Genomic DNA, 15,271 nt, shown 5'->3' with positions numbered 1-15,271 from the left:
TATTAACATGTAATGATTTTTAAATTACTGTAATTGCAAATCTTATGTATATATAGTTTAGTACTAAAGGTATTCTATGGATTGTGTTGCGCAAAATTACGATCCTTTTTATTTTTTTGTGGAGTATGTAATGGTTTAACATATGCTGATTGCACTTTGTATGTCAAAAGACGCAAAAGGCCATTAATTGTGTTTCATCTGAATACATATTTATTAGATAAATATTAGGATGTCACGTCATCTAACTACATACAGATTTGCAAGACTAAAAATCACAATGTTTTCTGACCAGTTTAGAATATGAAATGAATGTACATAGAATGTACGAAACCAAAGAGACAACTGCCACCTGTTGTATCAATCACTTCAGATTGTACCTTTATAGCATATTTTGCCAAACTGCGTAAAAATTATAAATTTGACAAAGATTATTACAAACTGTAAATTTGGAAACAATCCTTAAGAGCCACTCAAAGCTCAATGTCTCCAAGTCCCAATTATACCTCAAAAGGATTTAATAATTTTGTAGCACCTTTATAAAGTACACAGGTAATAGAGAAATACACAGAAGTTTAATATTACACAAAGGAAAAATTTCTTTTTTCTTGGAAACCCCACGTGGAGGGGTACATAAAGTATCTTCCATAAATGAACAGGCGTGGTTAGAGAGGTCTGCACAGACACAATCAAACACAGACTCATTTAGCCAATTCAACGTCTGACAGGAGGATGCAAGCTTTACAAATTCTAAATACACTATGCACACTCCCCCTGGAGAAAATGAATACATTTCTGTTAACGTGTCTCTATTTGTCATTTACATTATATACACATATCCCTCACATCCCCAACCCCACCCCCAACCTCCCCTTGTATGCAAATAGGAGTGGGTCTCCTCCAAATCCCATTTTACAATATTAATTGCATTCTCTTTTAAATCCTCAACTTAATTTCCAATGTCTGCAATCAGACAGTACAATTTGTGTCGCTCAAATTACTAGACGTAGTTTTGTGAAAGGTTGCAGTTACAGTTACACACTGTGTAGGGAAATAAAACATCCCAATGCGGCAGTGCATTGTCTTTAACAAACATATAAACAAACACATACAACATCTGATCCTTCAAGTGTGTTATATGCAGGTGATTTGATCAACTTCAAAGATCAGTAAAGCCATATTTGGTTCTTCAAACGGATTACAAATCTAAAATGGGGGAACATTATGCAACAACATACAGTATATTTTAAATTAACTGACTGTACTGCATACAAGTTTGTGAACCAAATTATACTTAAAAACACTGGACAAAAATAATAACTTAAAACTTGAAACAATATCAAATGTGATGAAAATACACAATTCCAACATTTTTGCTAGGTATGGTTATCAAAAGCTCATTATCAGGCCTCAAAACAATCCAAAGGACATTTTGCACATTCTCACTTTAGATAAGAAGGACGAGGTCACTTTTTCCAATGATGTTAAACAAAGCCTTTTTGGAGAAATTTGGACCTCTAAGCTACATTAAAATATTTTAGACAGAGAATTAATTTAAAGCTGACCAATTATTATATCACATAAAAAATTAAAACAACTGCTGAGCAATTTGAATATTCCTTTTCAATGATGCATTGTGTATATATATATATATATATATATATATATATATATATATATATATATATATATAAAACAATACAGAGGAACTCATTACAAGACCAGTGAGATTGCATTTGGATCAATTACAATATTGGACTGGTTATAAGGGATTATGTGTGTGTTTGTGTGTGTGAGTGTGTGTAGTCCTTGACAGACATACAGTACCATGTAGTTGCCAGTAATAGATAGGTACAGTACTGTACAGTCACAAAGTATTCACAAAGGGTATATACAACAGCTCTGGAAACACTGTTGGATCATGCAGGATGTTTTTCCCAAAAAGTTGCAGTTCAACAGTAACAAAACGACAAAAGGAAAGATCAGAACAATCACACTGACGTTTCTATAAAACACAGTGATTTAAAAACTTCTGTAGATATCTGTAGGATGTTAAAATCCTGCTTTTTGCACTGACATGATATCCAGGCCCAACCCCTTACAAAAAAACATGGGACAACTTTGGTGATGTGTATCTGATTAATTTCAATGTGGGACAAAGACAAATCACATAAAAAAGGACGACAATTAAAAAAAAAACTGATGAAATAAAATAATAAATATAAAGACAAGAGAGAAAAGTATTTGATCAAGCACGTTTAGGCTGGGCAAAGACAACTGGAGCTATTGGCACACATGCACTTGTGAACAAAATGGTGCTGAATTTGATGAGGAAGAGCAAAACATTAAAATAAATACACAAGAATGACTGCAAACTGGGTGGAGAAAAAGTAGTGAGACAGCTCTTAGAGTGGATTGTTTTATCTGTCTTTCATTCAATATTTTTCTTCCCTCTTCTGTCTCAAACATTCTCTCCCCGCTGTCTTTCACATACGCTCGCAGGCAAACAGAATAGGACAAGTAAACATACCCACACATACGTATATACACACACGGACACACACGGACACACACACACACACACACACACACACTACATTGCACAATGTGTGCTCATTTCCTCTGTTGACACTCAAGGACATTTTAGCTCGTCCTTTCAGTGCTCTGATTTTAATGAGTTCCAGTTATTCAACGGTCACACACACACACACACACACACACACACACACACACACACACACACACACACACACACACACACACACACAAGTCTGGGGGTCAAAGGGCATGGCATGTGCCAAGGTTTTGGAAGAACACATTTCATACAGGATAAAACACTCTTACAAGACAATGTTTTTTTTCACAAAAGGAAAATTATAATAAAAAAACAAAAACAAAGCTACAACACTTTTCCTGGAGCCCACAAAGGCTCCTGTCTCCTCTGTGTTGTTTACACATGATGATTATAGCTGCACAGTTTTCAGTTAAAAAGTCACAAATATCATATATGTATATATATATAATATCACTTTAGTGCCCGCCAACATGGCTGTAAATGGTGTGTTTCGAGTCAGAGGCGGAGGAACTGGTGCGTGGAATCTTTACACGAGGAAAAAAAGGGAGTGCGGGTATAAGTCGCGATCCTGCACTCTCCCTTGGAGTTCCCAAACAGGCGTCTCTTTTCAGCCGGCTCCTATGCCACACATTATCTGTTGATAAAACTGTGTACGTGTGTGCGTGCGTGAGCATAGGAAGCTGCTTGAAGTATCTTTAGGAGGTCGGTGAGGTGTCTGTGGACGGACAGTCAAACACATCACGACTCCTGTAGGTGCAGGAGGGTTTCTAGGGGAGGTGAAGGACTAGTTGTTCTCGAAGAGGGAGAGAAGGTCGTCGTTGCTGTTGGCGGGAAGGTCGGGAGGGTCCAGGTAAGATAGTAACTCATCTGGGTTGGCCAGCTCTGGAAGCAGCTGTGGATAAAAGGCAGAAAGAGACAATGAGTGACAAGGCTAAATAACCTGAAAACGTATTTATCTTTCTGACGCTGGACGACTTTGAATCATGCTGTGTGTCTGTTGAAGGCAGTGTACACACCAACAGGCATAAAAAAAGCACTTTGAGAGTCAAACACAAACAGAGCACACAGCAAAGAAATGAGAGCAGCTGTAGCAGACAATGTTAGCTGTTAACAGATAGCTTAGGGTGCCCAGAGTGGGCACACTTACATCCAGGGAGGGTTCAGGCATATCCTGGGCTCCCTGACCCATCTGCCCATCTGAGGAAGGGTTAAAGTTCAGATCGCTGTGGGGGTGACTGTTCTGCCCAGGCTGCGGCTGAGGCTGAGGGTGCGACTGGCGAGGCGGCTGCGATGGTTGGCCACTGTGATGCAAGGGCTGCCCTGACTGGCCACTGTGATGTAAGGGTGGCCCTGATTGGCTGCCAGAGTGGGGAGACGCATGCAAGCTGTGCTGCATGGAATTATGGGACTGATCGGGATGAGACATCTGCGGGTGCAAGAGGGAGACAGAAAGCGAGAGAGATGGAGAGTGAAAAATAAGGAGAAAGACACAGAGAGTGTTAAGGGGGAGGGGAGGGGGGGAATGCGTGGGAAGAAAGGAGGAAAAGCGAAATGAGTTCCAGCGTGAATAATATGCAACAGGCCTTCTAAATGTAAGCTGTGATCAGCAGACATGTACAGCTGCAACATTATACGGCGACATGAGCATGTGAGCATGATTGAGCACACATGCTGGCCGGAGGCACAGGCTGCACCTTGTTCAGATAACAAATCTGAGCCTCTTTTTTCAGTATGGCACACATCGTCTGGAGATATTCGTCAATAAATTAAGGTACCAAATTATGCTACAGGACAAAATAATTTAGCAGTAGATAAATAAGAGACAGAAAACCTAACCTTCTTACCAAACATAATCCTAACCTAAGACAACTAGATTGTATAGTGATATACTGTTGCCATAAACACACTTTATTGGTATAATCAAATGGAAGAGCAAGTAGCCCTGGAAGTCGACCCTACTTACTGCATCATTCATGCCGTGGTTAAGGGGCTTGTCCTGGGAGAGGAGACCACCAGGACCATCTGGGGGATGGGAGAGCTGGGGGCCATGGATGAAGTCATTCATAGGGGGGCCTCCTCCAACTCCACCCCCAGAGGAGTTCCCGTGAGGGAAGTCAAAGTTCCCTTGGCTGTGGTAACTGTTGCCTTGAAGAACAAAAAAACACTTTTGGGACTTGCTGACTTGTCTGATGAATCCTTACTGTTGCAAATAAGTTATCTTTTTAAAGTGGTTACATAAAGGGATACACACGTTCCACTTTTTCACTGTTATGAAACATTTATCAGTGCAACGGGCTTACAATATTTTAAAAACAGGTTCAGCACAAAACTCTCCTTGGGGCTGTTTCTTGGTTTAACGCACTGGAGACACATCAGTAGTTCCTGCTATAAAGTGCAAAACAGCTCACTTTTCTACCAAATGTGCTGACTATCCTGTTGTTTATCTACGCAGTCGGATCCTGGCTGCTTTTCTTTACCTGCTCCAGGGTAATCTCCCCCGTTGCCACCAGGATGTTGACTAGGGTGTGGGGGGTAAGGGCTGGAACCAAGTATAGGGCCAGGTCCAGGGCCAGGCCCTAGCTGAGCGATCATCTCCATCACATTGGGCATGGTCATCTGACTGGGGCTCATGGTCTTAAAGCGCTTGGCAAGTGGTCCATCAGGGTCCTCTTTGATGTGTAGCTCAGACTTAATGGGAACAGGTCGCCAGCTACACGTAGGGTCTATAGTGACCTCCTCAAACTCTGAACTATTACAGAAAAAAGTAGAAAGTGTTTGTTTAATTCTGAAACAATGGATTCAAAGTTAGGGGTGGATTTAGCAGAAGAAAGAGAAGAAACATACTTTTGGATGGCATTGAGGATTCCCCACATGTACTGGTCCACCTCCAGACCTTCTAATAATGCTGTTTTACTGAAAGGAGTAAAAAAACATTAGATATAATCCATTAGAGGCAGTCACTGTTACTAATCTCATCCTTTACTTCAAAGAACAGCGTTTCACTTACTTGCACACAGGACACCTCCATGTCCCCCTCTCACAGTTGAGCTGCAAGTAGGACTCCAGATCAAAGCACTGTGGAGAACAACGCTCATCAGAATAATCTTCTCTAATTCAGAGTGACATGTGACAAAACTTTACATGAGCATTTAATTCTGAACGCCTCCTCAAATCTGAACAAACCTGGACATGTTTGCAGTCATGCCCTCGTGCAGGTAGCTGGATGCGTCTGAAGGTTATGGGACATTTCAGTGACACTTTAATGGCCGTCTGCTCCACACCGTCCTCCCCGTTAAGGGTAGTGCTGCCTGCCGAGGCCGCAACGCTGCTGAAGTTCCTCTTAACTGAAAAGAGAAAGCGTTTCAGATGGAAGGTATTACTTTGTAAACAGTTACAGGTGTACTTCAAAACCTATTTAAAGCACACCATAAAGAGAAACAGGTGCAAGCTTGTGTAATTAAGATGCACTTAAGCATATTAACTACACTAAGAGACAAAATGAGCCGTACCCTTGGTGATGCAGTGTTCTGCAGGAAGGAGTCTTTTCTTCAGGAGCCCCTGTAGGACGGATCGCACAGATGGCCTGTGGACCAGCTGCAGCACAAACAGGTGGGACTGCAAAGCAACACAAGAACATGAAAATGAACAGAAAATCCAAAGTTAAATTATCGGTATAAAAATCATGTTGAATGAAAGAATACAATTTCTGCTAAAATACTGGTAGTAGTTACACATTGTCCTGATAGTGTGTACTCACACAACAGCAGGCGGTGACAGTAATCTGGATGGTGTTTCTTCCAGGTTGGCATACGTGCTTCAGGTGCAGGGGTTTGTGGGAGGTTTTGTTGTCTCCCCTCTCGATGGTGAGGGGCGTGGCGTTGACGCTGACCTGGACGGAGGCGGGCCAGTTGGTGTTCATCTGCCTGTCTTCATGGTGGTAGCACTTAAACTGGAGCTCCAGATCAGACCTATAGCAGTAATAGGACCAGAGAATCAGCGCTTAGCGATAATATTTAGAAAAACAAAGGACAAGAACAGACTCTGTGTGTCTGTGAGCATAAAACAATCTCAACCTTTCACTGTAATAGAGTAAGTTATAGTATGTGACAGGGTTGTGTATTGTGAATCCTAAAGATGTGTGATTTAATAAGTATTTTTAATGGTTTACATGAAATGATGCCATTAAAAAAAAACATATCCCTAATATCCAGTCAGAGTAGTTCTCTCTCCACAGGCTTGTGCGATGTTCCTACCTCCACATGAGGGTCTGGTGGACGGAGGGTCGAAGGTGGAAGACGTGGTTACTGACAGCCAGGTTGTGCTCCAAGCGGAACGGCTCCAGCACCACTCCATCCCTGACTGGGAACGTCAGCCGCAGCTCCTCATTGGGGTTAGCTGGGAGAGGGAAAAAAAAAACAGGGGGGTTAACTTTTAACCCAAGTCGCACAATACGCCAGATGAAATAAAAGAGCACAAGGATAAAAGCAACCACTTGTTTAAGAACTGCTGCAGTACTCACTTGGAGGGGGCGGAAGTGCTGTCATATTTGGTTTCATGTCAGGTGGAAACGGGGGCTTCACATCCTGGTTTGGCGACAGGTACGGAGGAATACTACTTCCTGGGGTCATAGGGGGTGTGGGGTTTCCAGGGACCGGAGAGTGGGGGTAGTTAACGGGCCTCGAGGGCTGTAAAAGGTAGGAAAGTGCAATAATGAAAACATCTGTGTAACTAATCTCACTTACATGACTGGGTCAGATTTAGCACAATGATCTTACTGAAACATACCCCATTTCCTTGGCCGTAGGAGTATCCGCCGCCAGAGAAGTTGGTGCTCTGACCATTGAAGGGCTCTTGCTGTAGAGGAAACAAAGAGCAATAATATTTTGATATTCTTCCTTATTACACTAGGCATACACCATGTACAGTAGTTAGTTCAAAAATATGTGCTATAAATATGACAAGTGATCTGTTTGTCCCTGCCTTTTGCACAGTGCATGCTGGGCTCCAGCCCCCTTCTGACCCTGAGTAGGAGTAAGTTGTTGTAGAAAATGGATAGATGATGAATGGTGTGTCGCAACAGACCTTGTAGTACTGGCCCATGGGCATGCCAGGTGGGTACTGTCCTTGGCCCTGCTGCCCTGGCATCCTCTGGCCGAGGTAGTTAGGAGATGGCAGCGGCCTGGAGGTGTTTGATGTGGGATACTGCCCCTGATGTGGTGGGAACTGACTGTTCGGCCCGTACTGCTGACCCCCGTAACTTGCCTGGACAAAGAAAGTTAAAGGAAAATACATTGGACAGATGTTTTAGGGTTTTCATTTCCTGAAATAGGGCGCAAATGCAAAATACAAGCAAAATGTCCAGGCACAAACACAAATGGGTTGGTGCAAACCATGCGCAAACCAGCCACAGCTCCACACAATGTGGAACAATAGCTGAATACATTATTAGTAGGATGAATACAGAATCAGCAGGTGAAGCGTCAGTAATGACCAATCACATGAGCTCCTCTCATACCCTTTAATAGCAACGACAGGTGAAATGGAGGGAGAGTTCTCCATGAAGCACATGAAATGAAGTTCCAATTCAAAAAATACACAACATCTCAAATACAGTATACTGTCAATGGTAGAATGAACAGGCAGCTAAGTATGTTGGTGCGGCTGGTTATTTACTGTATTTAATACAGGCTAATTAACAAAACATTTAAACTCAGTTGTTCTTCTCCTCCTTTGCATATTTATGCCTTTAAAACATTACAATTTATTAGACAATTAGTCTATTTGAAAAATAGGAGTTTGTTCCCATTTATCCAATGGGAACAAATGTAATATTACTCATATCGTACCAAATGCTAAATATGGTTTAGAGATTTTTGTCCTGTTTGTATTGTGCCAGGAAATTACCAAACATGCAAACTTGTGAAAATGTGTTTGCCCAAGTGTTGGCTTTGAGCCTGCCCCAAAATAGAGCCCACAATGTCCAGATTGTTTTAATCATCAGCTCTTTCCACTCACCTCCCCAGGATATGGCCTCTTTATCCCCTGCATGGGCATGCCCTGTCGAGGTCCTCCGGGATACCCTTGCTGAGGCATCCTTTGGCCATGAGCTCCAAAAGGCACCATGCCTGGGGTTCGAGGCTGGTTCATGCCCATGGGAGGCCCACTCATATTGGGGTTGTTCATGGCTGATCCCATGCTGGCTGGATTCATACCTCCAGGGGGCCCTCGTGGGCCTGGCTGGTTCATGAACTGGCTATTGTAGGCCTGTGCAGGGCCCATTTGGAACGAAGAACACATCTGGAAGCAAAACAGAAGGTTTCAGTGTTTAATGTGATTATTTCGGGTCTCCAGCAGGTGGTTGGATAATAGTTTTCTGTGTATACTGTATTTGTATATTACAGCCTATTTGGTGGTTACAGCTGTAAACATCTGTTAGCAAGTGTGTGCTGTACTATACCTGTCCATACTGGTTCATATCTTTATTCTGGGTTTCCTGCAGAGCTGCCACCGTGGCCGTTGCTGTGGCCGTTGCCGTAGCAGCAGCGGCAGCAACAGCAGCAGCTGCAGCAGCGGCGGCTGGCTGAGTGAAGTCACCTGGAGGACGTGTGTGGGAGGTTAATCCCATACCTCCTTGAGAAGGGTTTGGGCCTCCAGAATAACTGTAAACAAAAAAACACAGAACGCATGTTTTATTCATTATGGTAAATTGTATTGCTTGATTCTTTTTTTTTCAAAGATAGTCATATCCAGTCTCTTACCTCCCGCTGTATCCCCCAGGACCTCCAGGGTAGCCAGGCCTGCCGTACACTCCCTGCTGCACGTACGGTTGGTTGGAGCCTCCTTTGTTTGGAAACTGTTGCTGCTGAGCATTGAACTGGGGTGAGTTGAGCCCTGCTGCACTGGCAGACAGACCCGATCCCATAGGGTTACCGCCAGGATTCATGGGGTTATTGCTATTCACCATTGGGTTACCCAGCACCTGGATTTAACAAATACAGAACGATGAAATATCCATTAGGTTTGTAAAAAAAAACAAACAAAGCAGACAAACCGTCTGAGTCAAGCATTGATTGTGTGTCAGAACTTATATAATTACAGACTGGATATTGTTCATGCATGGACATACCTGACTCTGTGACGTATTGGTCACACCCCACACTGTTGTAACCACAGACAATGACCCAGGGGGCTGGTTGGAGTTTTGTTGCCAGGGGACAGAGTCGTAGGGAAAGGATCCATCACTGGAAAGTAGATCAAAAACACAAACATGTGCCTGATGTCACTTGAAGTTTCGATCGGCCAAGAAAAGAGCCAATAGAAAACCAACAGAGTTGCATATCCGTCCAGAAATGTGAATAATTTGGGAATTCTTCTTGCCAAAATGTGAGGCAATTTCAAAATGTCTGGCGTACAATTTCAAAACACGTTTTCAGCCAGGATCTCTGCTAATGGCTGCTCCAAATGAGCTGATGAGGACCAGGACCCACACACACAGCAGTGAAAAAAAATAAAAAAATAAACTAAATTTAATTAAATTATTTCTTTGAGTTGTTGAAAAATCTTTGGATATGGATAGGGAGCGTACGAGAGAATGTTTAACATTCAGATTTAGAACAAATATGACAGTATGTTACATATAATAAACAAGCTAAATCCTCATGGGGAGAGGCAAGTAGCCAGTGGAGTGGGAAGGGACTGCTGTTTTTGGTGAGCAGCTTGTTTTCGCTCAGAGGTTAGCTCTTGGAATGGACGACTTGTTCAATATTTCCTCATAAAGGAACAACATTATCCCAAGATCCTCAGCAGAGGCTAACAGGACTCTTGGCTAACTCCGGGCTTTCTTCTTCTTCTTCTTCTTCTTCTAGAGAGAGAGAGGCATAAGCACACAATGTTTTCCAAAAACATTACTAAACAGCTCTGTTCCCTGCCGGTTTGTGCCTCCACCCCAAATCACCTGTGTGTCTTACATAAGCAATTCAAGATTATACCTTAATGAAGTAAATCTCACTATTGCATCCTGTCTCTTAAAGATACTAAAGTGAACCTTGGTTAGTTTTAATAAATTAGTTTTGTACAATTTGGGAGAATTTATCATGAAAGAAATCAGAGAAATGGGGCATCAAAGGCTACATTAAAAAAAGCTCCGCGGTGGCCGGGTTAGCTCAGTTGGTGGAGCGGGCGCACATTTGTAGAGGTTTACTCCTCGACGCAGCGGCCGCGGGTTCGGCTCCGACCTGCGGCCCTTTGCTGCATGTCGTTACCCCTCTCTCTCCCCTTTCATGTCTTCATCTCTCCTATGGAAATAAAGGCCTAAAATGCCCCCCCCAACAAAAAAAGCTCCGCGAACATAATGCATGCAGACATATATTTTCCTCTTCTTTCTCCTCTATTTGTTTAAATTTCTCTTCCCTTTCTTTCGCAACATCTTCCCTGACACCTACATCTTCCCATCTCCCTACACACACACTTCCCCACAGCACCCGTTTACTGTACACAGACACCACACCATCCCCACCTAAATCTGTTGTGTCTTTAGAGACTGTTATTGTATGCATGTTGTGTTGCGTTAACCTCTGTATTCACCTGCAGTGTAATGTTATTCCTCACAATAAGGAATAGTGTCTGTAGCACTGTGATTTTGCCTTGCGTCTATTAAAGGGCTTCAGTCAGGCTGACTGAGAGTTTATCTCACTGTTGGCTTCTTTCAGATGACTGCCTGCAGTAACAGGCAACTGACAGATGGCACAAACTGGCATGCATCAGTTAAAGTATCAACGGGTGCAATATAAATTCAATCAATAAAAAAAATGGACTCATAAAAATATAATTAAAAGTATGGGATGTATCTGATGTGTATCAAATTCAATATGAAATAACTAGAAGCAAATGGGTAGAAACCACAGTATTAACCTAATTTATTCAAAAGCAAGTGACTCATTTCTGCCAATTCACAGCTGTCTTCTCTGATTTTATGCTGTACAGTTTTTTTGCCCTTGATATTCCTCTTTTTTGGGATACATTACGACCCCAGGTAAAAGCTTCATTGCATTGGTAAGATGGAAAAACGGTAACCTTGAACTGAATTGAGAATCTGGGTTTACTGTCATATAAGCACAGTCTTTATTCATCTGACAGAAGATGTCTCGCAGACTCCCCACTGACCTGTGTGTGAGGCCGGGCTTCATGCTGTTCATGCTGGGCTGCATGGGGACTTTTCCCTGCGGTTCGTTCTGCCTGCTCTTCTGGTGACGCAGCAGGAGGAGACGACCCAGCTCCTCGCACCACGACGACAGCAGGGCTGCAAGGGAAACAGACAGACACACACATATGCACATGCGTTAGTCTCCACTCAGCCCAGATACACACACACACACACACACACACACACTTGCCTGCATGAACATGGGTCTGCACTGTGTATTCATGGGGCGTTGAGTGAATGTTTAAGGTTCTATGTGTGAATGATCACATACAAAACAACTGGAGTTTCTTGTTTTGATCTTTACACTTTTAAATGTCAACCTCAAATGAAGAGCTCTGTCAGGTCTCTCAGCAGTGTACTGAATCGTATGCTCGCGTCCATAGCCATCCAGCCTGACATTATTGCTAAAGCCTCCAGGGGGCAGCCTAACTCAATAAACCTACGATGATTAGTTGCCTGTGTGGATTTCACAACAGTTACATCACATCATCTCTACCTGCAGTGTAATGTAAACTGAAATCTCTCTACAGCACAAAGGACCTCCCAGTTTTTCTGCCACAGAAAGAGAGAGGCTGAATTGGAGCATGAGAGGCAGACAGAGACAGAGTGATTGGGGTTGCAGATAAGATCTATGTAGGAAGTAAGAAACTGTGCTATCTTCTCTCTCCTCCACTTCCTCCACTTCATTCTTCTCCACACTTTCCATGTCCTCTCATATATCTAAGGACTTATCAAACCGTGCAGCATTGTCATCCTCTTTATGAAGACAAGAGATTTTTTTCTTCTTATTGTGTCAATGATAAGCCAATTCTAATTATTTTTTTCCTCAATGCCAATCAATTTTTCATCTTGAATCGATCAGTCGCTTGGTTTCTTTAAACACACTGCCTCTTGATTGTAGAAAGTCGTCTCAAACAAACAAACAAAAGAAAGGTAACAGGGTGTTCACTTCACTGCTTAATTAAATAATTAAAGATGCTATTTTTAGCTTGTAGACCCAGATACACAAGCTTTCTGGAAGTGACTTTGCTAGGTTTGGGGTTTTGAGATGCAGAGTTTTTGAAAATCTTTGTGGCCTGATAAACAGTCTGTAACATTGAAATTGGCATTACATTGTGAGGATTTACAAGGCCACAAACAACAAATGTCTGTTTGTGATTTTGAAATTGAAACCCTGTTAGTGAGTGAGTTGTGCTATCTGTAACCTGTGCATTATGATGCACTAAGTCTAAACTGCTTGAGCTAACAATGCATCATGTTTTCTGAATGATTTATATCTGTTTTGACAAGTTGCTACTTAAAGACAAACAAAAAAAAAGGAGAAGAGAGAGAGAAGGAAGAAAAGAGAGGAAAGGAATGAAGAACAAAGCAGAGGACCAGTAACATTTTCTTCTGGAGGGTGGAGAGAGCCAAGCCTCCTAGTTAAAGAGGAATTATTCCACCCTGCCATTACGGAGAGCTTATCTCCCCACTAAATCACCACCTCTGCACAGAGGGGACTGTCTCTTAAACTGGCAACCCACCATTTAGACCTAAAGATCAGCTCCAAGCACAAGTGATGGAGTCGCTGAGAGAGAGAGAGAGAGAGAGAGAGAGAGAGAGAGAGAGAGAGAGAGGCAAAGGAGAATAGAGAGAGTGGGGTGGGGTGGGGAGGGGGATATTATCATATCAGTGTGGCTATGAGCCACCAAATCTAACAAGCTGCCAAGGCCAGAAGTCATTCATAATAGAGTGAGGGTCCGCTCTGGGCAACGTGTATATTTAGCAAGCGTAGTACAGTGTACATGACCTCAGTCCCCTGTGTTAAAACCCCCTGCCAACACCATCACACGCACGCAACTATGCTACCATACTTCTCTCACTTCACCTCTTTACTCGGAATTTCTCACACACTGTACACACCTACATTCCTCTGTCAATATATATATATATATATATATATATTTTTTTTTACATTTTTTGTTGAAAAGTTCTATTGTGATGCATCTGTCTACACTATTATTATTTTTTTGGATATTTTAGGCCTTTATTTTTATAGGACAGATGAAGACATGAAAGGGGAGAGGGTGGGAATGACATGCAGCAAAGGGCCGCATGTCGGAGTCGAATCCGTGGTCGCCGCGTCGACGAGTAAACCTCTATATATGGGAACGTGCTCTACCAGGTCAGCTACCCAGGCACCCTGTCTACACTATTATTAATTAAGATGTTCTGTTAACTTCGCTAACAGAGATCAAGAGGAGCAGACGCCAAGAGCACAGACGATCCGAACAAAGGAGACTATAGAGCAAGGTCTCTGTCTCGTTACACCTCTCTTGTTTCTTCTATTTCATCTTTCCATTTATTCCTATTTCATTTACACTAAAGCCTTGTACTTAAATCACACACTTTCTGCTGAAGGCTCAAACTGCTAGGAGCCAAGGTCAACAGCTTAAAGGCTCTTTGTTAAAACCTTATTCACTCACCTCTACGCAGTCAGAAAAATGTATGTATGTAATTTAAACTATGCAGAATGTAAAAAAGGTAGATGAACTGAAGAGTTACACGATGCTAAGTCGAATCATTCTGAACCAAATCCTGAGAGTTTTTACTACAAGATTGATTTAAAACATCATGAAATAGTACCAGATCAAAGAGATTGCTCGGTTTTGGGGAAACGGTATCAGTTTTTCTTATGTGTCTGTATGCAGCTTGAATGTTAAACAGTGAGTTTAGCCAAGCTTTGTCCAAACACTGGATATCCAGATGATCAAGTAGCAGCTCTGCAGAACGCCAGTGCTACAGTACTTGGTAAAGTGTTGACACGACAGTTTACAGTTGGGTAAAAAAAAGCTGAGAGATTGTAGCTACAGTATGAAACATTAGGCTTATTGGAGCATGTGGCAGTGTTGCCTGAAGGAACCTTCTCCAGCACTGAGGGTTTGGAGTTGTTAAAATCCCAACAATATAGTTTGAAACAACTGCAGGAGCCTGTAAAGAGGAGTTGGTTAGCAGTCACTGTGTATGTAGTTTTTTCTTTGTTAGTCAAAACATTTGTGTTTATTTAATCATTGGGAATTACATCATAGTTTACTTAGACATGCCATCCCTCTGTGGAAAGGTTTAAAGGTGTATTTCCCTGCCTTTGGCGAGAAGCTGCTGCTGATCCCAAAAGAATCCGGTAATTGCGTTTATTTTAGCTAATCTCATCATTCATACCTTCAAACTGCAAGCAGAGACATCAAAATGCACTCATGACTGTGCAAGAAGTCAAACCTTTTCATTTAAATACAGTCAGGTCCATAAATATTGGGACATCGACACAATTCTAATCTTTTTGGCTCTATACACCACCACAATGGAGTTGAAATGAAACAAACAAGATGTGCTTTAACTGCAGACTTTCAGCTTTAATTTGAGGGTATTTACATCCAAATCAGGTGAACGGTGTAGGAATTACAACAGTTTGTATATGTGCCTCCCACTTTTTAAGGGACCAAAAGTAATGGGACAGATTA

General features: G+C 42.2%; 1 protein-coding gene across 12 annotated transcripts in view; it reads right to left on the bottom strand.

Moving 5' to 3' along the window:
* Positions 1-553: 553 nt before the first annotated feature.
* zmiz1a (zinc finger, MIZ-type containing 1a) overlaps positions 554-15,271 on the bottom strand; it is a 108,693-nt gene continuing 93,975 nt past the window's right edge. For 11 of the 12 annotated variants that reach the window (XM_078272416.1, XM_078272419.1, XM_078272417.1 and 8 more), the window contains 18 exons: positions 11,735-11,870; positions 9,699-9,813; positions 9,331-9,551; positions 9,030-9,231; positions 8,588-8,869; positions 7,655-7,834; positions 7,358-7,426; positions 7,092-7,257; positions 6,826-6,967; positions 6,330-6,540; positions 6,082-6,187; positions 5,756-5,916; positions 5,580-5,647; positions 5,417-5,485; positions 5,050-5,321; positions 4,536-4,717; positions 3,720-3,998; positions 554-3,464 (listed from right to left, as the gene is read on the bottom strand). In XM_078272416.1, coding sequence (XP_078128542.1) covers positions 3,357-3,464; positions 3,720-3,998; positions 4,536-4,717; positions 5,050-5,321; positions 5,417-5,485; positions 5,580-5,647; positions 5,756-5,916; positions 6,082-6,187; positions 6,330-6,540; positions 6,826-6,967; positions 7,092-7,257; positions 7,358-7,426; positions 7,655-7,834; positions 8,588-8,869; positions 9,030-9,231; positions 9,331-9,551; positions 9,699-9,813; positions 11,735-11,870 — 2,969 coding nt within the window. In that variant the 3' untranslated portion in view covers positions 554-3,356. The remainder of the gene's footprint in view (positions 3,465-3,719; positions 3,999-4,535; positions 4,718-5,049; positions 5,322-5,416; positions 5,486-5,579; positions 5,648-5,755; positions 5,917-6,081; positions 6,188-6,329; positions 6,541-6,825; positions 6,968-7,091; positions 7,258-7,357; positions 7,427-7,654; positions 7,835-8,587; positions 8,870-9,029; positions 9,232-9,330; positions 9,552-9,698; positions 9,814-11,734; positions 11,871-15,271) is intronic. The other variant, XM_078272422.1, reaches the window with a different exon arrangement.

This window comes from Sander vitreus, chromosome 17 (genome assembly GCF_031162955.1).
Source record: "Sander vitreus isolate 19-12246 chromosome 17, sanVit1, whole genome shotgun sequence".
NCBI classification, from domain to species: Eukaryota; Metazoa; Chordata; class Actinopteri; order Perciformes; family Percidae; genus Sander; species Sander vitreus.
Note: the sequence above shows the minus strand (reverse complement) of the source record. Positions and strands in the feature narration are given on the sequence as shown.